This window comes from Podarcis tiliguerta, assembly GCF_965153285.1.
Source record: "Podarcis tiliguerta genome assembly, chromosome: 2".
Lineage (NCBI taxonomy): Eukaryota > Metazoa > Chordata > Lepidosauria > Squamata > Lacertidae > Podarcis > Podarcis tiliguerta.
The window spans coordinates 50,201,474-50,224,674 of NC_139535.1; the positions used below are offsets into that span (position 1 = coordinate 50,201,474).

Below are 23,201 nucleotides of genomic sequence, written 5' to 3' on the forward strand. Positions count from 1 at the left end.
ATCAGAAAGGCAATACAAGAACCAAATTCCTTTTCTATTTTAAAACTCCCCTTTCCACCAGCCAGCAAACAAAAGATCTTGAGCAGCGCCACACATGTTTTCCGTTCCAAGAGAAGGCTGTCACTAGAATGTGGTGTTTAAAAATACTTCTAAGAATTTGGAAGATGGGCTGCCAATTGTTCTGTTACACCACTTTACAGCAATGCAAATAAGGTGTTTTATCTACCAGACTGGAAAAGCCAGAGGCAGCCAGATGGAGCACTGGCTACATCACAGCCTTGTGAGAATAGGCTATAGAAACTGGCAAGCCTTTACTAAAGCAGCCCACTGACCCATATGATTCAGGGCAGAGGGACTTTGATTTAATACCTAGCAAATCCATACTGAAGTCACCTTGCAGAAAGGTCTCTTTTGTATTTTCTCATTGCAAAATGTGCTGACAGCAACTGAGCTCTTAGACTGTGCATTGAAGTTCTTCTCCAAGTAAGCAACGGGTGAGTAAAGTACATTAACTACCTAGGCAGCTAAATCAGACAAGTTTATTCACCACTTAGCAATGCCCAACAGAAGATGGAAGCAAGTGGCCAATTTTCATTTTCTACCTCTTTTTAAAAACACTGCACAGTGGGGAAAAAGCCATCAGAATTTTCTATCTAGAGAGAAGCAGTAAATACACATTCTCACAGTGTCTTGTCTTCATGCTGTCTAAAGTGCTAAGTTAGGCTTCTTTTAGAAAGCCCAAGTGTTCGAAAACAGAATCCACACCTGGTACCACTTCAAATGTGCAGTAATAACACATGATACAGTCCTTCCTGGACTATACTATTCCAGAATACAGAAGGACAGCTGCATGATGAAATGCTCCAACATGTTAAAAAAAGAAAAGAAAAAAGGACTCCCTGCACATGGGAAATTAAGTCAGATCTTCCACCTTCCCAGAAAAGTGCTAAAGCAGCACACACTGTTGTGACCCTTACATTACTCAGGTACAGTGGCGTAGCGTGGGGGGTGCAGGGGGGCCCGGCCGCACCGGGCGCAACATCTGGGGGGGGGGCGCTCGCACTCGCAGCTCTCTGCCCCTACCTGGCTCACTCACTCTCTCTCACTGCAGTGCTGGCTGTGCGAATCCGAGCCGAGCCGCCGGGTCGCCGCCCACTGTGGAGGGGAGGGTGCCAGGCGTGCGGTGCGGTGCAGAAAGAGAGCGAGGGACTATCTGGGGGAGGGACAGTGCAGCGGGGGGGGGGCACAAATTACTTGCCTTGCCCCGGGTGCTGACAACCCACGCTACGCCACTGCTCAGGTACCACCTGAACTGCCCTTACCCGTCCATCTTTGATAGTTTGGTTGATGAATACTGCCAAATACATGATGCACAGGCACCCACCAAGAGCTTATCACACAGAATGGCCATTGTACAGTTTAGCCTTCCAGTGGCCTTCCTCACCTAGCAGTTGGAACACATGGATCAGGTTTTTTGCTCCAAAGTCATGGGCTCTGCAGGTGGTGCCTCAATATCTCCAGGCAACATAATTCGATGCCTTAATTGGTTCATTCTATCAGGCTTTATCGTTTGCTTAAAAGTCAGTCTGGGAGTCGGCATTCCCACTGGATGATTTACAAGCGACAACCTACAGATTATCTCTATCCTGCAGCAAGAGCTCTCTCCTTATACGCGCCACGCCATCTGGCCAGTAGGATTATCCACCGCGTGATTTCTGTTTCAGTGTCTCTGAAGACGTGTGCATGCACACGAAAGCTCATACCAATAACTAACTTAGTTGGTCTCTAAGGTGCTACTGGAAGGATTTTTTTTATTTTGTCAGCGCATAATAAGGCTGCAATGTAAGCAAAAGAGTATATTTCACTTCAGGACAGCAGGCAATACAGCAATAAAAAGCTGGAGAGAAACACGAGACAAGTCAAATAAAAACCCTTCACACAACAAAACCAACTTCCACATGTGGAAGTTGTGGGGAGAGGCTGTATCTCGAGGAGGAGGAGGAGGAGTTTGGATTTGATATCCCGCTTTATCACTACCTGAAGGATTCTCAAAGCGGCTAACATTGTCCTTTCCCTTTCTCCCCTACAACAAACACTCTGTGAGGTGAGTGGAGCTGAGAGACTTCAAAGAAGTGTGACTGGCCCAAGGTCACCCAGCAGCTGCATGTGGAGGAGCGGAGACACGAACCCGGTTCCCCAGATTACGAGACTACCACTCTTAACCACTACACCACACTGGCAGGATGATAGAAACCTATATTAGCTAAATAAAAGGGAAGGTTCCTCTGTTCTTCTCTAGTAGTTAAAAAGGGTGGGGTGCTAATCCACGTTAATGAATATGAGAACACACCAGGTAAATCGGACCTGGAACAAAAGTCATAGCTTAATGAAGCACTTTAAGAACATTCCCATAATCATGCAATGAGACTGTGGAAAACAGCACCATTCTTTATAACGTATAACACACACCCCACACAAACTAGAAGGTACAGTAGGAATTAGGCAATCTGTGTTCAATTATTTTTAGAACTCGCCCTACAGCAAAGAATGATGACTCTAATTAATGTTATTAGCTGTGAGACTAGAACCAGATAGTTATGCTTGGTTAATTTTGCTAAAATTCAGAAGGCCATTTTATAGATTCTTCCTCAGGTGAGATAACCTATAGCATTTGGGATTTTTTATAATGCCTCATAATAAGCAGTGATGCTTCTCTTGTATTCATCTTCCAGTTCTGCAACACCTTGCGGAGGGTGGGAGGAGCAACCATGCAAGCAAGCCCACGACTTTGATGGATTACCAGCTGTGAAGTGAAAATAGCTCTGGAAATTTAAAGGTGGGGCAATCTGGCATAATATTCTACTAACCACCACAAGCAATACAATAAACTCAAGAACCATTTCATGGTGGGGAGGACTGCTTAAGGCATTACAAGCATTTCACTGAAGGTTTTCAGGATAAAATAATCCAGGGCAGGGCAGATCCGCCGGGGGGGGGGGGGGGGAGCAAAATACAAGAGCTGCAAGTTAACACCTGAAGAGCAATTTGGTACAAATGATAGGAGCATCTATTCAGATTTTGCAAACTGCTAAGTTCTTAATATTTGAGATATATACCTAAACAGAAGATTCCTTTCAACACAGCACGGGAGCACAGAACAATGAAGCCACATTTGGTTCTTGTATTCTGCTCCAGTCTCCTGCCCCTCCCAGTTAGGGTTAGATATTAAAACTCTGCAAAGAATTGGGACATTTTTCTTCAAATAATCCTGACTGCATTTTATTGATATATTTTTATTTATTGCATTTATTTCCCACCTTTTTCTCCAAGCGGCTCATGGTGGTGTATATGCTTTTCCCCCTCCTCATTTAATCCCCCAATCCTGTTAGGTAGGAAGGCTGAGAGGGAATTACTGGCCCAAGGTGGCCCAGTGGGGATTTCCATTAGCAGGCCAAGAAATGTTCGTCTTTCACACTGTTCCTTTTCCATGTCATTCACTGCATTTATAACCTGCCCTTCAACGTAAGGTCCCATTGCAAAAACACAAAATCTAGAGGGGCAGTTGCTGTTTTAGTCTGCTACAACAAACAAACAAAAATTCATTTTAGTACTTCAATGTGCTACAGCACAATCCTAATCGTGTGATTCAGAAATAAGTCATACTGAATTAAATGAGGCTTCGCGCAGGTAAATGTTTGGATTAGTAGAAGTGATAGAGGGGACAAATTTGAAGACATATCAATGTTGATAGTGAATCATGCTTAATGCTCCTTACTTCCTAAAAAGTATATTGGACAAAAGTGGAATGTGATTAGGAAGACAACTAAGGCTGCAAGGCTAACCTCACTGATCTGGGAGTAAGCCCCACTGAATTCAACTTGTTTCTTAGCAGACATGGTTAGGATTGCTCTGTAAAGCAGTTTTATACATGTTTACCTGGAAGTCATTCATACTGAACTCAGTGGGGTTTACTTCTGAAGAGGCATGCATAGGACACAGGATAAAACTGCTGCTGTCCAATTTCAGCTACCCAACAGAGGAAAATTCAAGCTATAACAGCAATTAAAATTTTAGCTTAAAGGCATGGAAGGTTGAGTCCTGGACTCCAAAGTCTGGTGGTCTCATTTACAATCAGAAACAAAGGAAACAGAAATTATATATAGGACTGAGCATTATTAAGCACAACACGCCAGTGCTGACTCTGGTTCTTACCCCTGAGAGGCCAAAGCATGCTTTACTTGGACTTAATACATTTGTGGAGATCATCAGCATTGAACCCGTGTATCCCAAAGTCCTATGGCACTTTAAATGAGAATATGAAACACGAACAAAAATGTATCAGGATAGCATTTTCTAAGGATAGCATCATCATAAGGAAATCATAGCCTGTGTTCCTCATTACAGCATTTCCAACTTATCCGATGTACTTGTTGATCAGGAAACTGATTTCCCTTGTTTGCTTCTCACGAAAACTCTTTGTGGAGCAGAGGCCAAAATACAGTTGGCTCCAATTGCCAAGTAGTAGTGGCTGAGCCACTAAGTAATAGGGACCATAAATGTAAAGTTCTTGCCAAAAGAATCTCACCAAGGTGTTTAACAACAGGAAGCATTCAGGTATTTCAGGATCTATTGCTTTGCACAACAGACGCCTGAAGACCGCTGGGAGGGGGAAAACATCAGTGCATGATATACACTGCAATTGAAGTGGACAAGTCCTGGAAGAATCTATAGTAGGTAACAATTCTGCATCGTCAAGAGTGGCGAAAAAGCTGACCCAGGAGGTCTTTAGCATCTCCAGCTCCTACATACTTATATTGATTATGTTACATAATTTATAGCACATTTAAAACCTCAATTGAGATTTCAAGGTAGTTAAACTATATAGGGGGAAGAGCGATCCACCATCTCTGCCTTCAGTTTGTTTACAATGAACAAAACCTCAAATGAACCCTTCCCATACCTAGCTATATCACAGCATCTTCTTCTGTAGCAATTTAAAAAATATGTCAACTACCCTAGGAGACATTTCAGCACATAATAAATAGAGACAAGAAAAATTACTTATGTCAAAGCAAAGTCAACCTTCCCCAGGCAAAGCATCAAAGTATTTAGATAACTAAAGAAAACGCAAGCCTGTGATTTCATCAGGTCCCATTTACAAAAAATCCAAAGATGCTGTAGTTAACAGGACTATTAAATTGCAGTTCTTAATCCAAGTCAATAGGCTTGCCTCAGGTTTGGTTACACAAGCAATAAATTCCAGTAGCTTGTGGGCAAACCCCTGTTCTTCCACATTTTCACCTGCTGTGGGTTTGCTTTCGGTTATGGGAAACTGCAAAATCTACTGCACAAAGAAAGTGATGAAGGTGTTGTCAAGGTGTCAGAACACCACTCACTCAAACTTTCATCATGTAAACAGACCTGTAGCAAGAGAAAAAGGAGGGAGTCCGAGGGTGCAAAATCAGTCCACGATCATGCAGAAGTTCTGTTTTATTCCAGAAGCAACTATAGCTGTACTGAGAGACATGATGCATATGGAACAAGATGCCAGACAACAGCAAAGGCTCTAATCAGTTATATCCTGAAGTCCAGTCCTGTTCTTAGGGTGCTGAAATTAATGGACCACCACCTACAGCGTGTGAGACTATGAACAATTACTGCCACTCCCAGAAAGAGCCTCTCTCGGGTTTCAGAAGGTTGATTCAGCACACCTGATGTCTACACACTGCAGAAGGCCCATGATACTCCTGTATCTACTTCCAAGCATGACATTGTACACAAGTGTGTAGCAGGTGTGTGGTGACAGATGATGTGGTCTACTAGTCAAAGACCTGCAGTCGAACCAATGAGATCAAGTCTCAAATCTCCACTCAGCCATGAAACCCACGGGGTGACTATGGGCCAGTTTTTCAGCCTGAGCTACCTTGCAGGGTTATTCAGAAGGTGATGTGGGAAAGGAGAGAAGTATACACACTGCCTTGAGCTTCTTGGAAAGAAATGCGGAAGAAAAATGTAATATAGTTCATTCTGGAGTCAGCTATATGCTCCTTGCCACATACAACTAATTCAAATCCAAGGATATATTTTAATCCAAAACTAATGAAGGACCCTTAAATTACAAGAGACAATGGAGTGCACCTCTGGTGGTGAGGTCAAACTGCTGGTGAATCACAGCATCTGCTGTGGCTGCAGAGGCCAATAACTCATTACTGCTGCTAAATGAACTGAAATTGTACGATCTCTGCAGCCACTACAGAATTACACATGTAAAGACAACAGTTATTAGAAGTTTGAAAGCTACCAGTACCCATACAATTGTTCCCTACAGTAAAACCCACATGTTTGATTCAGCCAGGACTTCAGGTACTCCAACACCTACCTTAACAGTATTTCTACATTATAAATATGAATTAATTTTACAAATCCTGGTCATCACTTTATCACACTCCTAAGAAACATAATCTTGTGTTGACCCTGAAAATCCTCGTCAGAGATCCAACCCACCCAAAAGAATAGTTCAAGGTTAAATATGGGTGTGTAAACATGACCTAGGAGAGCATTTGCAGAGTGCTTTCTTAAGAAATTATCCTGGTTCCAATCACATTTCTTGCTGCTCTGTCATATCAAATTGTATCCTCATAGCAACCAATCCCTCTTGGATTATTGCAGCCTGCAATGATTTTTGCAACATGAGACGTCTGCATTTTCTTTGTAGGATTAAAACTGAAACAACACTAGGTTTGGATTAGGCCTGGGGTGACATTCTGCATCCCGATTTTATCTATGGAAATTCTTCATAAGAAGTTAAAAATAGGAGGACAAAGGGCATAGGGTTTTTTGCCATGGTTACCAGTAATTTGATCAGTACAATTCACATACATCATACCAAATTGTTTAATGAATTACAGTAATGTACATTCTGCATCACTTTGCCTTCTGAAGTACTGCCATCCTATGCTGCAATCCTGTGCTGTATTTCAGCAACATCGTAGCATGCATAAAGAACCTGAGAAGATTAATGTTTGTGATTATCTTTTGTGTGATCGCCGGGCGAAAGCTAAAGGCAGAGACAGAGAGAAACACTGAAGCGAAGGAGCTGCCTGCTACGCAGAAAGGGAAATGGTTCCTGCAATTATGATTCATGCTGCGGAGCCGAACATGTTAAGAGATAATGGAGAAGCAGAGGAAAGGCTGACACATTTCTGGTGAGAAGAGCTGCTACCTACAGATCCTTTGCAGAGAAATACAAGCTCAGGAAGCAGCCGTCTCAGGCTTGGCATCAAAACAAGTGCTGTGGGGTGCCTTTGCAGCTTTTACAGGAAAGAAGCTGCTGCACAAATATGAAACTCACATGCAAAAGAGAAGGTGCTAAAGGAATTTCAGGGCTCCCAAAGAGCCACAGTCATTCAGAACATATGCAGCTGCGGGGTCTAAGGGCTGGGTAGGAAAGGTGATCCTCAGACGGGGTTTGGTGGGGGTGTTTTTTTGGAAAATCCAGGTGAGTGAAAGCCAGCAGGGGCTATGAAGAATATACTAGTTTTTACCCAGAACCAACCAAACTCTGTTAAGGAAAACTGGTGTTCTATACAGCCATTGGACGAGCACCTAAGAAAATGGATACTCTCAGGTGACTGCGGGCTAGTCAGGCATTTGGGAGAAATGGTCTTCAGGGGGGCATTCATTGCCTTGGGGGGGGGGGTGCAAGGTCGAAACACCAGAAGCCTGCAAGATCTCCGGGCTCCAAGGCAACCAGTTAGCCTTCATTTCAAGGCATGTCCCCCAGCCAGCCAGCCACCTTCGCACGGTTGTCCCTGGGCTTCAGAAGCCTCCCCAGAACAGACGCCGCCGCTGGTGCAGCATCCCTTTCCAAACAGACAGCGGGATTATAATAATAATAACAGGATCCAGCTCGTTTAACTGCTGCCTTGCAAAGGGAGATGCAAGGCTGCATCGAGCAAGGCACTGGGGCGAGGAGGGCAGAGGAAAGGCAGATTCGGAGCGGGGCGCGGCTGCACGGGTGGAGGGGCAGCTGGCGTCCGGCGGGCCGCTCGGGGCAGCCTTCGCGGTCCGGGCGGGCGCCAAGGAGCTGCCCAGGCGCAGAGGCAAAGGGGGGGGTGAGCGGCTCCCCGCTGTCCTTACCGTGGATGCCGGTCTGGTGAGTCATGGCTCCGGATCAGGTCCGCTGCAACAGATCCCACCCTGGCCGCTTGTCTCCCGGGCAGGAAACGGCTCCGACTCCAGCACCACCCGCTTCCGGGTTGCTGCCGACTGGAGCAGGAGGGGCTTGAGCGGGGTCCGCCCGGAGGGAGGGCCGCTCTTCGGCGGAGGGAGCGCGGAGGGGGCAGCGGGCGGGGCGTCGAGGAAAGAGGGGCGGGGGCGTCCCTTGTAGGCTGGCGGGGAGCGGGAGGGGGTCGAGGCGTGTCTGAGTGTCAGCCCCTCCGGGAAAACGGAATACTGTACTGTATATATATAAAGAGAGAGAGTATGCAGTGGAAATTACCTAGCACAAACGATGCATTGTCTCATCTATTGCATTATTAGAGCCCAGCTTCCCAGTAGCTTCCAGTACACGCTTCTCCCCCTCCACATCCCCTGCCTCATTTAGTCCCATAACAACCCAGTGAGGTGGGTTAGGCTGAGAGATTGTGACTGGACCAAGGTCACCCAGCGAACTTCATGGCTGAGTGGGGATTTGAACCCAGGTCTCCCAGGTCCTAGTCCAAACCGCTACCCCACATTAGTATTATTACTAATGCTAATAATAATCTGGCAGAGATAGGAACAGCACCACTAAGGGGGGAAAAACTTACGCCAGTCCTAAGGCTGAGGAGAACCAGAGAACTAAAGAACTCCCAGTGTATAAAAAAGCTCAAGAGATCCCTCACTTAGCCGACACACATGATGCACAGTTTCTTTAAAGCCACAAAGACCATCTATGGGCCAATAAATCATGACATATGCCCCCTACGCTCAACAGACGGTAAGGTAAAGGGACCCCCGACCATCAGGTCCAGTCGTGATCGACTCTGGGGTTGCGGCGCTCATCTCACTTTACTGGCTGAGGGAGCCGGCGTACAGCTTCCAGGTCATGTGGCCAGCATGACTAAGCCACTTCTGGCGAACCAGAAATGCCGTTTACGTTCCCGCTGGAGCAGTACCTATTTATCTACTTGCACTTTGACGTGCTTTCGAACTGCTAGGTTGGCAGGAGCAGGGACAGAGCAACAGGAGCTCACCCTGTTGCAGGGATTTGAACCGCCGACCTTCTGATCGGCAAGTCCTAGGCTCTGTGATTTAACCCACAGCGCCACCCACGTCCCACCCAACAGACAGTACCACACTTCAAAAAGATAAAGAAGCTATTGCATTGCATTGGAAATAACATTATCAGCATCTCCTTAACTGCAACTCCCCCGTAGCTGCAGAAGTCCTCACACAAATCCTGCAAAAACAAATTAGAGATGAGCTTGCAGTATCTCCAAATCTGGGGAAACTATCCCAAATATCTTCGCTTACAAAAAGCTTGGCCTATCGGTCAACATCTAAAAAACCAATGTACTGTACCAAAAAGCACAAAACAAACCCCTCTGCAGCGCCACAAATCCAACTCAATAGTGTAACATTGGAAAGTATTGATCACTTCTCCTACCTGGGCAGTTATCTCTCCACAAGGGCCAGAACTGATGCCAAAATCCAGCATTGCCTGAGCTCTGCGAGTGCAGTTTTCTCCAGCTGAAGTGCAGAGTGTACGAGGACTGGGACATTCGCAGGGAAACCAAAATGCTTGTTTACAAAGCTATTGTACTACCAACCTTACTGTATGCTTGCAAGACATGGACCACTTATAAACGCCATCTCCAACTCCTTGAAAGGTTCCATCAACGGTGCCTCTGAAAAAATTTACATATCACTTGGGAAGACATGCGAACTAATGCCAGTATACTGGAAGAAGCAGAGATTACCAGTGTCGAAGCAATGATTCTTCAACATCAACTTCGTTGGACTGATCATGTTGTTTGGATACCTGATTATCATCTTCCAAAGCAACTACTCTATTCCAAACTTAAAAAATTGAAAGCTTAATGCTGGTGGTCAACAAAAGAGGTTTAAAGTTTGGATTTGATATTCCGCTTTATCACTACCCTGAGGAGTCTCAAGAGGGACGCGGGTGGCACTGTGGGTAAAAGCCTCAGCGCCTAGGGCTTGCCGATCGAAAGGTCGGCGGTTCGAATCCCCGCGGCGGGGTGCACTCCCGTTGTTCGGTCCCAGCGACTGCCAACCTAGCAGTTCGAAAGCACTCTCGGGTGCAAGTAGATAAATAGGGACCGCTTACTAGCGGGAAGGTAAACGGCGTTTCCGTGTGCGGCTCTGGCTCGCCATAGCAGCGATGTCACGCTGGCCACATGACCCGGAAGTGTCTCTGGACAGCACTGGCCCCCGGCCGCTTTGAGTGAGATGGGCGCACAACCCTAGAGTCTGTCAAGACTGGCCCGTACGGGCAGGGGTACCTTTAGCTTTAAGGAGTCTCAAAGCAGCTAACAATCTCCTTTCCCTTCCTCCCCCACAACAAACACTCTGTGAGGTGAGTGAGGCTGAGAGGCTTCAAGAAGTGTGACTGGCCCAAGGTCACCCAGCAGCTGCATGTGGAGGAGCTGGACAGGAACCCAGTTCTCCAGATTACGAGTCCACTGCTCTTAACCACTACACCACACTGGCTCAAGGCAAGTCTTCAAAAATGTAGCATAAACACCAACAACTGGGAAACAATGGGAGCCTGCAAGTGCTCCCATTGGAGAACAGCCTTTACCAAAGGTGTCATGGACTTTGAAGAAGCACAAACTCTGAACAAAAAGGAGAAACGCGCTAAGAGGAAGGCATGTTTGGCAAACCCCCACCATGATCAACTCCCACCCGGAAACCTATGTCCCCACTGTGGAAGGACGTGTGGATCCAGAATTGGCCTCCGCAGTCCCTTACGGACTCACCATTAAGACCGTGTTCATCTTACTCGGCTACAGGTGATCACCAAAGGATAAGAATTAGTATTAGTAATAAGAACTTCATCATCGTAAAAAACATGGATATAATCCGCAATGCATGCCAGGTGTTGGAGCAGCATCCTGGATTAAAGTCTTTTTCCTTTCCTTGCATTATCCTTCAGCAATGCTCCATGAGGAATGGGGTGGGGTGGGGTGACTAAGAGGCTTGTTTTGGTTATTTCCTACTTTTCCTTGTAAACACAATTTTTAAAAAATCATTATTACTACATTTGCTAGTTGCCAAATACAAGGCAGTTTGTAGTTGACTTACAGTTGTTAAACAACAGCTATAAAGGGTCAACCAATCAAATCAGTACATTAAACACTATACAGTATTACACAGAGGTGGGAGAGATGTACTGTCACACTAATATAAAGTCTGAATCCTATTTCGTCAAGTGCCCGAGTGAGAGGAAAGCCTCAATCTGGCTACCAATACAGATGAGGGCACCTGGTAGACCTCACTCACCATACACAGAGCAAACCCAACACACCTGGCCACACAAAACAGCAGGCATCATGCAGGGGCACGTGTTGCCATTCTCATGCAATGCGTGCTGGCAGGGCCACTCCTGTATTACAGCATTTGTTTGAGCAATAGCAGGCAGCTGCTGGGCAGATCAATGAGCAAGTGGTGGCAAGGGCTCAAAATACAGGGCCGTTTGTGTGTACCTGCACCCTGTAACCAAGCCTGCTCTCTTCAGGTACAGTGGATGGCACACCCCATGGCCTGTGCTGAAGTATGATCCATCTGCAAGGCTGATTGGCTTCTGTATGTGGGGGAATGGAAGGGGGCTTCTCGTTGTACTCTGGCAGGAAATGACATGCTCTCTCTCCATCTTCTTTTCTGTTTGTTTAAAAGGAGATAGTTCATGAAGCATTGGATTGGATGTGACCCAGATTGAGTACAAGCCAACTGAAGACCAACTGAAGACCACTGCCCTACAGAAGAATATGCTGCAGTTTCATCTGCAATGCACAGGGATTGCATAGCAGACGCATTGGGATTTCTCCACAGGTACATGTGAAAAGTCTTCTCTAGGGGTAGGGAGATGTATTGGAATAGAAGCGGGAGAGCTTTGTTATCTGGCGAGTTAGACTGATGCTCGCAATTGCCCCTTTAATGCCACAGCTTTGCACCTCACAACAGGCTTTGCCTGTATCTATTGGCTGTGAGTCCTGGAAGACCTGCTCCCTGCCTTGTCAGCTTTTTCCCATCTGGCTTGGGAGGGTGAGGCCTGATTGATGGATTCCAACTACAAAAGCTAAGGCTGCCCTTTGGACTCTTGGGTTGGAGTATTGTTTGGGGGGGGGTGTTAATTTGTTGTTGTTGAGACAGGTAGATCCAATTTTGCATGTGTCCAATTGGCATGCGACCGCTGATGTGCAGGTCCTTTTGAACCCGGAAAAGGGCAGGGTATAATGGGGTATAACGGGGCAAGGCAGGGTTGAAGAAGAAGAAGAAGAGTTTGGATTTGATATCCCGCTTTTCACTCCCTTTAAGGAGTCTCAAAGTGGCTAACATTCTCCTTTCCCTTCCTCCCCCACAACAAACACTCTGTGAGGTGAGTGGGGCTGAGAGACTGTGACTGGCTCAAGGTCACCCAGCAGCTGCATGTGGAGGAGCGGAGACGCGAACCCGGTTACCCAGATTACGTGACTACCGCTCTTAACCACTACACCACACTGGCTCTCACACTGGTTATGTGTTCTCCACCGACGCACACGGGGCAAGGTACACAACCCCACACAAAATATTCACTACCTGTAATAATTACTGTATCTTTTTTTCTAGCTCTTATTGGGCTTTATGTGGGAATTTTGTCTTGTGCTTTTTGATGTGTTTTGATTGTTGTTTATGACTACTTTTGTACTTACATAAATCTTTTCATGTTGTAAGCCACTTTGAGCATGGTTTTATCTATTGAAAGGTGGCATTTTATTATTATTTTAGTTATTTCTTCCTCCACCTTTTAGGGCAAGGTCTCAGAGGGTGCTCTACTACTTTAGCATGTGCAATTTCAGATGTCGCGTTAGTATCTTTGTCAAATATATTTTCATAAACTTGCTTTTAAAGGCTGCCTTTACTTCAGGCTGTGAATTTACATCCTCTCTTCCAGTGGGTGTATCTCTAGGATTCTCTTATTGCTGTTGTTGGAAACAACAATTCTTTTCTGATACTGATAACTACTCTCTCGAGCACCAGTGTAACATATTGCCCCTAGTACCACATTCATACTAGCTGTTTAGGGAAGCTTTTAATATTTGATGTATCACAGTATTTTAATATTCTTTTGGAAGCCGCCCAGAGTGGCTGGGGAAACCCAGCCAGATGGGCGGGGTATAAATAATAAATTATTATTATTATTATTATTATTATTATTATTATTATTATGAACAACATCACTGAAAGGGGTGGCAAAGCATACTAGAAAGCTGTGCTTATTGTAAGCAAAGCACCTATTATACTAATTAGATACAGACTATCGAATCCCCACGATGGGGTGAGCTCCCGTTGCTCGGTCCCTGCTCCTGCCAACCTAGCAGTTCGAAAGCACGTCAAAGTGCAAGTAGATAAATAGGTACCGCTCCAGCGGGAAGGTAAACGGCGTTTCCGTGCACTGCTCTGGTTCGCTAGCAGCAGCTTAGTCATGCTGGCCACATGCATGCCAGATCCCTCAGCCAATAAAGCGAGATGAGCGCCGCAACCCCAGAGTCGGTCACGACTGGACCTAATGGTCAGGGGTCCCTTTACCTTTATATAAGAATAAATATATGATAATGAAAAAATATTGATATATTTTATTTAATTAAAAAAGAGTGCACTGATTATTCTGTGCCATTGCTAGGCAAACTGAACAGGACATTAAATCCAATCATTAGTAGTTGAAAGGTTTCCCTTGGATTTCATGATATCTTTTGCTGGACACTGAACAACTCGAGACCAGAGTCTGCTTTGGGGTCTTGCTGCCATCTGGTGGACTGAGAACACTTTGCAGCTCCTGTAATTTCAACAACCAGATGCCCATAGGAAGTGTGCAGTTTTAACCTGAGACTTGAATGGAGTCTCAATTGAATGGAATGGATTGGGAAAAAGAAAGCAGCCTTCTTTGAGATGCTGAACTGCTGTTTGCTCTTTTATAGAATAAAATCAGTGTCTGTATTTATTATTCTAACCATTATGGTCATTGTAGGGACGCGGGTGGCGCTATGGGTAAAACCTCAGCGCCTAGGACTTGCCGATCGCATGGTTGGCGGTTCGAATCCCCGCAGCGGGGTGCGCTCCCGCTGTTCGGTCCCAGCGCCTGCCAACCTAGCAGTTCGAAAGCACCCACGGGTGCAAGTTGATAAATAGGGACCGCTTACCAGCGGGAAGGTAAACAGCGTTCCGTGTGCTGCGCTGGCAGATGCAGCTTGTCACGCTGGCCACGTGACCCGGAAGTTTCTGCGGACAGCACTGGCTCCCGGCCTATAGAGTGAGATGAGCGCACAACCCTAGAGTCTGGCAAGACTGGCCCGTACGGGCAGGGGTACCTTTACGTTTACCTTAACACAGCATTAATGTAGTGAAGCCCTCCAGTGCTGGAGAGGGGAGTATGTAAAATATAGTAAACACAGCGCATGGTTCACATTGCATGGCCCAGCCTAAGCTTTCACGATGAGCAACTTGTCTAAAGTGGTGCCTGATTAAGTCAGGAAACTTTTGTCATTAGTTTACAGCATGGGTAGGCAAACTAAGGCCCGGGGGCCAGATCCGACCCAATCCTCTTCTCAATCCGGCCCGCGGACGGTCTGGGAATCAGCATGTTTTTACATGAGTAGAATGTGTGCTTTTATTTAAAATGCATCTCTGAGTTATTTGTGGAGCATAGGAATTCATTCATTTCTCCCCCCAAAATATAGACTGGCCCCCCACAAGGTCTGAGGGACAGTGGACCAGCCCCCTGCTGAAAAAGTTTGCTGACCCCTAGTTTACAGGCTGTTGGAATAAGTAAACATTGCTTTGCAGCCCTAATTCATAGTGCTAAAAGACAGTTGGCTCTACCTACCTCCACAAGGTCAGTTTCCTTATCAAGAGATAAAGATGCTTTCAGATATGTGTTTACTTACAAATACAGAAGAGGGTGGACTTGTAAAGCAGGCAGTGCAACCTCTAATCCTGCGTCAAATTCTGCCAAAGGAATAGATAGCTGCAGCCCCCAAAAGGCTGAGCTCCAGCTCCATGAGTTAGCCTAGTCCCCTTTTAAGTCCTCTAAGCTAGTGGGCACCCCACAACTTGCACTAATACAGTGGTACCTCGGGTTAAGTACTTAATTCGTTCCGGAGGTCCGTTCTTAACCTGAAACTGTTCTTAACCTGAAGCACCACTTTTGTGCCACCGGAGCAAGATTTCTGTTCTCACCCTGAAGCAAAGTTCTTAACCTGAAGCACTATTTCTGGGTTAGCGGAGTCTGTAACCTGAAGCGTATGTAACCCGAGGTACCACTGTATATGGTTTTATTTACACATATGTAAAACCTGAGCTCACAGCATTAACACTCCCCAAAGTCCAGCAGAGAGCAAGCATGTCTCTTTCTTGGACATTGCAACTTTTGGATGTGTCTTTAAAAAGCTCAGTGATTTCCGTGGTTTCCTAAAAGAAAAGCTAAACAATTTTGAGGTCTCCTGCTTTTTACTTTTTGAAATATGGCAACCCTATTTTAGGATGATGTGGCATCCAGCCAGGTGAGGTGAGGAAAGGCCCACCCATTTGCCTCTATGGCAACTTCTTTGGACCTGTAAATGGCAGTGCTTAACTGGCCAGCTGAAGCCATTAACTTAAAGTAACTGGTCTGGCTGGTTTCTTGTTGTAGGTTCTACCCCACATACAGAGAATCATCACATGGAAGGGGTCCAGGGTATCATCCAGGCTGACACCCCAAACTCATAACAATGTATATATAGTGATTAACAACAGTTAAGTTCTTTATTCAGTTCACAATAACAAAGGGCAAGCCGGCTTTGTATCAGTGCAATGTATTTTTATCTTTTTTCCCCTACTTAAATACACTTGGTTTCATCTCTACTCACACTGGCAACTTGCTCCCAATATTCCCCTTAACTGCAAATTTATGGGCATTATTTCTTATAATGAACAGCCAGGAAAGAGTGAGAAAGCTACACTGATCACGTTTAGCACATTTACTCACACTGTTATAACGCAGACACTGACTGGCAACACAAACATTGCCAGCCTCACTTCTTCAGCATCATTACCTGCCAGACTGATTAGCCCCTAAGTTGTGAACTAATTTGTGTTCCTGTGAAGCTAAGGTTAAGATGAATCTAGACCCTGCAACAAACCCAGTTTCATCCTCATATCCACTCAGACAACTCTATTACAGCACTGAATAGCAATCACTGTCGGGGGCCCATGAATCTCTAATGTGACACATGCTGCAGGTCAATCACAAGATTAAAACATCAATCTTTATTTTTCAAATATAAATGGTCACACATCCAACAACAACAAAAAACAGCAATGTTGAGGGCCAAATGACATTTGATGAGGACCATCCAAAACTGGATGTGTGCATATATCTTTCCAGAAACTCGCCCTGGAATAGTTTGGATTTGGGATGTGGCACTATGGGAGGGGGCTTAAACCCCACCATTCCGAGCCACTTCCCAGATGCATATCTCAGTCCCCTCTGAGGTGTTATTACTCATAAAGTGCAAATCATAATTGCAAAAGACAAGTGCTCTGTGGTTAATAGTGACTATGAGGGGATCATCTGAACAGGCATGGGTGTAGCCATGGGGGGGGGCAGCTGCCCCCCTAGATCCACAAACATTATTGAAAAGCATTGAAAGTACTAAATTATTTGAGGTTCTGCAACCCCACCCCCCACAGCAGAAGCCAGCCCCCCTGCAATGTCCTCTTCACAGGCTATTTTGATTTCCCAACTTTGATTTCCTAAAAGAAGCTCAACAACTTTGGCTGCCCCACCCCTCAACAAAAATCCTGGCTGTGCCCATGTGTACATGGAGAAATAATTAAAGCTGCTTCACTGGTGACATGGCCCTGGTCCCAGCTGGCCTCCCCATGGCTTTTAGAAAATAGAAAAGATGTTGGGGAGCCAGTCAAGATCTCTCAAGTCTGTTGGCTTTTCGCAGTGTAGTAACGCTGCAGAGAGCTTGCTGAGGAGAGCTTGCATAAAAAAGAAGGGACTCAAAAATAACTTAAACAAGGTTTTAATAAGAACAGCAAAAACTCCTTATACACCAAATACATCTACAAACAAACACGACCCAACCACCAACCCATCCCCAGGGGGAATGGCAGAGCTAGGTGCTGCTCCTTATATACTGCAGCCAATTCCCAACACAGCTTAATCAATGCAACTCAGCAGCACCTGCTATGCCTCACAGCTGCAAGGCTGGATCTCCTAAGTTTACTCTGGCCCTTGCTCTGGCCCCTTAAAGGTATACACATTGGGTGAAACAATGATGAACCTTTAGATTTAAAGAAACAGTTCAACAAAGTCATGTTATGCAGAACCACCAGTTTGGCCTTAGGAACCAATGAGAGAGCATGAACCGTCTGAGGTCCACTTCAAAGTCATCACACTTCCCAGCACTGGGGGAAAAAAATTAAGGGAGATTTTCGGTGTGAAATTGATTGATCAGCAGTTTTGATTCTATTAATGTAGGACCCAGTCAATCAAGACCATGGTGTTAAATTGGTATAGCAAAGCTAGGAAGATTATATTATTGCAATTACTGTTGTAAATGGCCACTGTGCTTACCTTGCAAAAAAATGAGGTGTGGATAGACAATTCAGCAAGCCTCATAGACTTACTCCCAGATCTTTATTTTCTCTATATCCATGCTGAGATCTGCCACCTGAGGATAGCACTGTATTTACCTGATTGTCAAGGCTGCAGGTAAGCACAAAGAAACAGAGTCAGTTGTCAGTGAAGTAAATCTTTATTCAAGGAAACAGCAGGCAACTCAGCAATACTCCCCATTTGGTCTTGCACCTATAGAGTTGCTAGGATTGAAGGTCTCTGTCTACCATGACTTCTAAGAGTCTTCGTCTACCAGATGTTTCCCAAGTAGTCCCAAGCTATGTCTGAGCACCTCCAATCTCGGTTCTGCCCTCATTATCCTGTGTGTTCTTGGAGACCAGTAGGAAAGGGAGCTGGTCACAGCCAGAGAGGGAGACTCCCAGGATACTTCAGCAACCTCTTGACCCCGCCCCCCACCTTCAGCCTTGGAGTCTGGTTCCTCTTGCTAACTAAACCCTGTTGTCCCTCCAGCACCTCCTCCCAATCTTCTCCCTCTGACCTCTTCTCATTGTCCCCCCACCAATCCCCAGGCTCTGAGTCTGGGGTTTCCCTTGAGGATTCTGTGGCTGGCCCTTCCAGCCATTTCTCAGCTCCCAGCCAGTCCCTGGTGAGCCAGTGTGGTGTAGTGGTTAAGAGTGGTAGTCTCGTAATCTGGGGAACCGGGTTCGCGTCTCCGCTCCTCCACATGCAGCAGCTGGGTGACCTTGGGCCAGTCACACTTCTTTGAAGTCTCCCAGCCCCACTCACCTCACAGAGTGTTTGTTGTGGGGGAGGAAGGGAAGGAGAATGTTAGCCGCTTTGAGACTCCTTCGGGTGGTGATAAAGCGGGATATCAAATCCAAACTCTTCTTCTTCTTCCCAGACACTGATTGAGGTAAGCTCTATTCTAGTCTATGAAAACCTTTGCCACAAGAAATGTTTTCATTTCTAATGTGTGACAAGACACTCCTGTTTTGATGGCAATAGTCCAAAATGTCTTCTCTCTCATGATACAATTTGAGTGTTTATTTGCATTGCTTCAAAACCTATCAGTCTGAAGCATGTGAAAAGCGATTCATTCACAATAAAACAAAGGCAGTGTGTGCATAGCTGCTTAAGTAGCTGAAGTAATCATGTGATAATGAACTGCTAAGATTCTGTGATGTTGACTTGGAGCAGCTGGCTGGAGAGAGGCTCTTGTTCCAGGAAGGTTATGGCAGCTTTTATTTTCATAAAGGGTGTAAATCAGAAAGCAAAATTTACACAAACCAGAATGCTCATCTGCGTTGCTAATGACCCACCTCTGCTTTCAGTTCCACATGATCAAATCTTCATAGCAAGAGGTGGAAGAATCTCAGGGGCAATCCAACCTTTGAAATACAAAAGAAAGCAAAGTAATTGCTATGTACTGTTAGCAGAAAAATCAACTTTTCCACAGCATCTCAATCCTCTGCAGAAATTCAGTGAGGTTTATTGACTCTCACGTGCATAGGGTTGCGGTCTTGGTTTATTTTCCCCTGTTTATTTTTACTCGCTTTTTTTGCCACTTTTGAGGCATGGTGAACTGGTGGTCAGTTTCACTTCCCAATTCTTTCTCTTCATAGTTATTTGGGGTTTGGAACATCTAGTACTGTCTGCCCCTGTTGGTTCTACAGAAGCAGAGACATACAGGCCCAGTGTGGGCGGGGGGGGGGGTCAGGTGTGATGTCACCCCACCGGGATCGCGCTGCTGGGGGCAGTGCACGCCCCCCACACTCCTCTTCCTCCGCCAGTGCATACAGACTCAGAAAGATTGCGTAATGAATTGGACCAGGCAGTAATTTAAGGATTATGGAAGCTTTAGAATTTCACCATTGTTGTTTTTCATCTTGGCATTTGTGCACACATGAAGGAGGGGAGTTTGTCCAGGTCCTTTCACTTTACTTGCTGTGCTGTCCCATTTAGGGATTAGATGGTGCTGCAGAATATATTGAAAACAAAGTAAAGTTTATTATCCAATCCTCAAACGGTAGAATGGAAGAACTCAGATTCCTCCTCTCAGGATGGGTGATTATTAGGGAAATAGGGGTGGTATGTGTGGGAGATTAGCAGCCAAACCTAACAAATGCGTATTATTGCTAGCTAGCATGTGAAAGGGCTAGGTCCACAGAACTGTACTGCTCATAGGCAGACACTCTGTGTGATGTCATTTCCCCTCTGTTCCTTCTCTCCCCCCCCCCCTTTCTTTCTTTGACCAACCATGAGGGCAGGTGTACCCTGTGCTTGCTCCAGATTTAGATACGTGCCTGAAACTGGTTATACTGTGAATGTAAGTATTTTGCCTGCATAGTTTTTACAGCTGCCATTGCTGTGAACCAATGCATGATTTTAAAGTAAGGTAAAGGTAAAGGTACCCCTGCCCGTACGGGCCAGTCTTGACAGACTCTAGGGTTGTGCGCCCATCTCACTCAAGAGGCCGGGGGCCAGCGCTGTCCGGAGACACTTCCAGGTCACGTGGCCAGCGTGACAAAGCTGCTCTGGCGAGCCAGAGCCGCACACGGAAACGCCATTTACCTTCCCGCTAGTAAGCGGTCCCTATTTATCTACTTGCACTTAAGAGTGCTTTCGAACTACTAGGTTGGCAGGCGCTGGGACCGAACAATGGGAGCGCACCCCGCCGCGGGGATTCGAACCGCCAACCTTTCGATCGGCAAGCCCTAGGCACTGAGGCTTTTACCCACAGCGCCACCCGCGTCCTATGATTTTAAAGTAAGTACATCTTATTTGAAACTTACTTCCCAAGTTGTTTCCTGATTCTTTGTGAAGCGGGGTGAGAAAGGGAGAGCTAGTTTACTTCATAGCTGGGCTTGCTTAAAACAATATTTTGCAATGTATTTCCTGTGCTTTTAATTTTTGCTGTCCACAGTGGGATTTTAAAACTCTATTTTAGCCCACATACGTGGGAGCCTGGCGGGATAAATTTCAATTACCTACCTATTAAAACCCATCCCACAGTATATGTGTGAGCGAAAGGTGTGGTGGGGAAGGAGAGAAGGAATAGTTCTGTTGCACTAGCAGGGGTCCTTGCGCTGGCTTCTGTGGGTGCAAATACATTGGTCTTTAGAAGAGGCTCAGCTTTCATGATTAAAATACAGCTGGGAGGGTGATCTTTATTTACTGCTGTAGCAGGATTCCCCCCTCCCACTGCCACAATGAAGAGAGAAGAGCCCCATCTAGCAAAGGAACATACTTTATATAGTGCTTTAAATTTAAAATACATGAAACTACACTTCCATTGGTTACATCACAATACTGTACAGTGGGAAGATCTTCCCGTTAAATCCACTCTCTGTGTTACCAGCATGTTTAGCTGCACACTTGTCCAAACAAAACCTTTTGCAAACTTTTGATGTTGCTCTCCAAAACAAGATCCTTTCAATGAGTGTAGCAGTTATTTCATGCGCAAGCGCCTCTTCCAAAGATAAGAGGACCGTGAGCGATTCAGAACATTCATGTTCCCTTAATGCCTTGAAAACCAAGGCTCCCTAATAACACAGCTTCAGGGTTTTAGAATGGGAAAGTGGGGGGGGGGGAGGTTTCTCTTTACAAGGGCAACCCTAAATAAGTAGGGCCAACTTATTTATTTAGCAACCATGCAAGTTAATGTTTGTCAGAGGTCTTTTTGTTTGATATATTCATATTTAATGCTTTTAAAACACGTCTCCAACTCTCAAATTCTATGCTATCCTTTATTAGTAAAGCTGTGTTTTTGAAGTTTTTTGCTTTCTGCAGGAGATTTAGCCTGGGAAAAGTTTGAGCTAACCACATTCCAGAGGTGGGAGGTGTGTAAGAGTTTGAGAGTGGTTTTAGCTTACAGGAAGGGTGAAGAAAGGTGATGCAGGAAATCTGGATTCTTCTCTACTTTAAGAAAAGTTCCTATGCATGTGGAGAGACCAGTTTGGCTGTTTCTTAGTAAAGACTCAGGTTATCGAGCCTGGGCTTCCACAGCCACCACCCACCACGAACCACCATTTGCAGGATTGGCAACAGCAGCAGCAGATGTTTTCTATGTTCATGAATATTCTCTTGCTAATTATGTTGTTTTAAATGTGCATTTTATATTTTACTCCCTTTAGTCATGTTTTCTTTTGAAACAAAGTATTTTTTTCTGTTAACGTTGGTGCATTTAATGTGCATTCTGTACTTTACCTCTTCTCACAGAATCACAGATTTGCAGAGTTGGAAAAAACTGAGGGTCATTTAGTCCACCCCCTACAATGCAGGAATCTCAGCTAGATCATACATGACAGATGGCCACATCTATTCTTCAGACTGCATCAATTTAATGTTTTGCTTTGAAATCTTTTAGGTAATATTTTAGTGTCCTGTTAATGATATTGCTTTGGATGTACTTTCTTCTGTAATGTTTTATTCTGGATTGCTTTATGCCATGTTTTAATGTGGGTGGTAGTAAACCACTTTTGAGATTTTTTTTAAAAAAATGAAGCAGTATAGAAATGAAATAAAAATAAGAATAAAAATATCAAGATGATCAAAACCTGGATCTTGGCAGGGAAGAATGCTGTTTTCTCAAGCCAATTGGCATTATGGATTCTATAGGGACGATGACTTTTGTTTGCCAGGAAATGTGCATATATAAAAAAGTCTCCCATCAATGACAAGTCAGAACCAATTCCCAAAAAGAAATTCTGAGAATACTCAACAATAGACATTTCAAAAGTCAAAACTTGACCAAAGCACCTCACTCTCCTGCCTTACTTGTTTTTCCTATCTTTAGAAAATTCCCTAGCCAGGATCCTCTTTTTTGTGTATGTATTTTTCCTTTTCTTGACGTGTGTGTTAGGGTTAGTTTTGTTGTAGAGTAATTCCTTCATTCCAATTTCTGTTCCAATTTCCAGGTTTTCTCTTCACAACAGAAATAACATCCTAAGCTGTATAACATTTTATAAGATGATAAAGCTTTGAACTTGCATTTATTGTTGTTTATCCTGATATCCTTGTTGTTTATCCTGGTTGTTTATCCTGATATCCTTGCAAACCCCTTGCAGAGAAATATCATTCTGAGCATTTAACACCAATCCTGGCCCACACTTTGAATACTGTGTACAGTTCCAGTTGCCTCACATCCAGAAGAATGTTGTAGAGCTGCAAAACACTCAAGAAAGGTCAACCACAGTGCATGGAGCAACTCTCTGAGCTTCTCAGTTTACAGAAAAGGCAAGTAAAAGGAGACATGATAAGAGATGGACAAAATGATGCAGAAAGCAGATAAAGCTTTTCTCCCTTTCACATAAGCACCTGTGGACGTCCACAATGTTGGACTATTCGGTGCAGGCAAAAGAAAACACCGCAC

At 45.0% G+C, this 23,201-nt stretch overlaps 1 protein-coding gene and 1 long non-coding RNA gene across 3 annotated transcripts in view; one reads left to right on the forward strand and one right to left on the reverse strand.

Moving 5' to 3' along the window:
• Positions 1–8,296, reverse strand: part of TWF2 (twinfilin actin binding protein 2) — a 56,396-nt gene extending 48,100 nt beyond the window's left edge. The window contains exon 1 of one of the 2 annotated variants that reach the window (XM_083429523.1): positions 8,140–8,296. In XM_083429523.1, coding sequence (XP_083285649.1) covers positions 8,140–8,164 — 25 coding nt within the window. In that variant the 5' untranslated portion in view covers positions 8,165–8,296. The remainder of the gene's footprint in view (positions 1–8,139) is intronic. The other variant, XM_083429524.1, reaches the window with a different exon arrangement.
• LOC310672439 lies at positions 7,592–22,806 on the forward strand. Its single transcript, XR_014508580.1, has 3 exons — positions 7,592–7,627; positions 11,902–12,057; positions 22,049–22,806. It is a non-coding gene; the product is annotated as an uncharacterized lncRNA (long non-coding RNA).
• Positions 22,807–23,201: the final 395 nt, after the last annotated feature.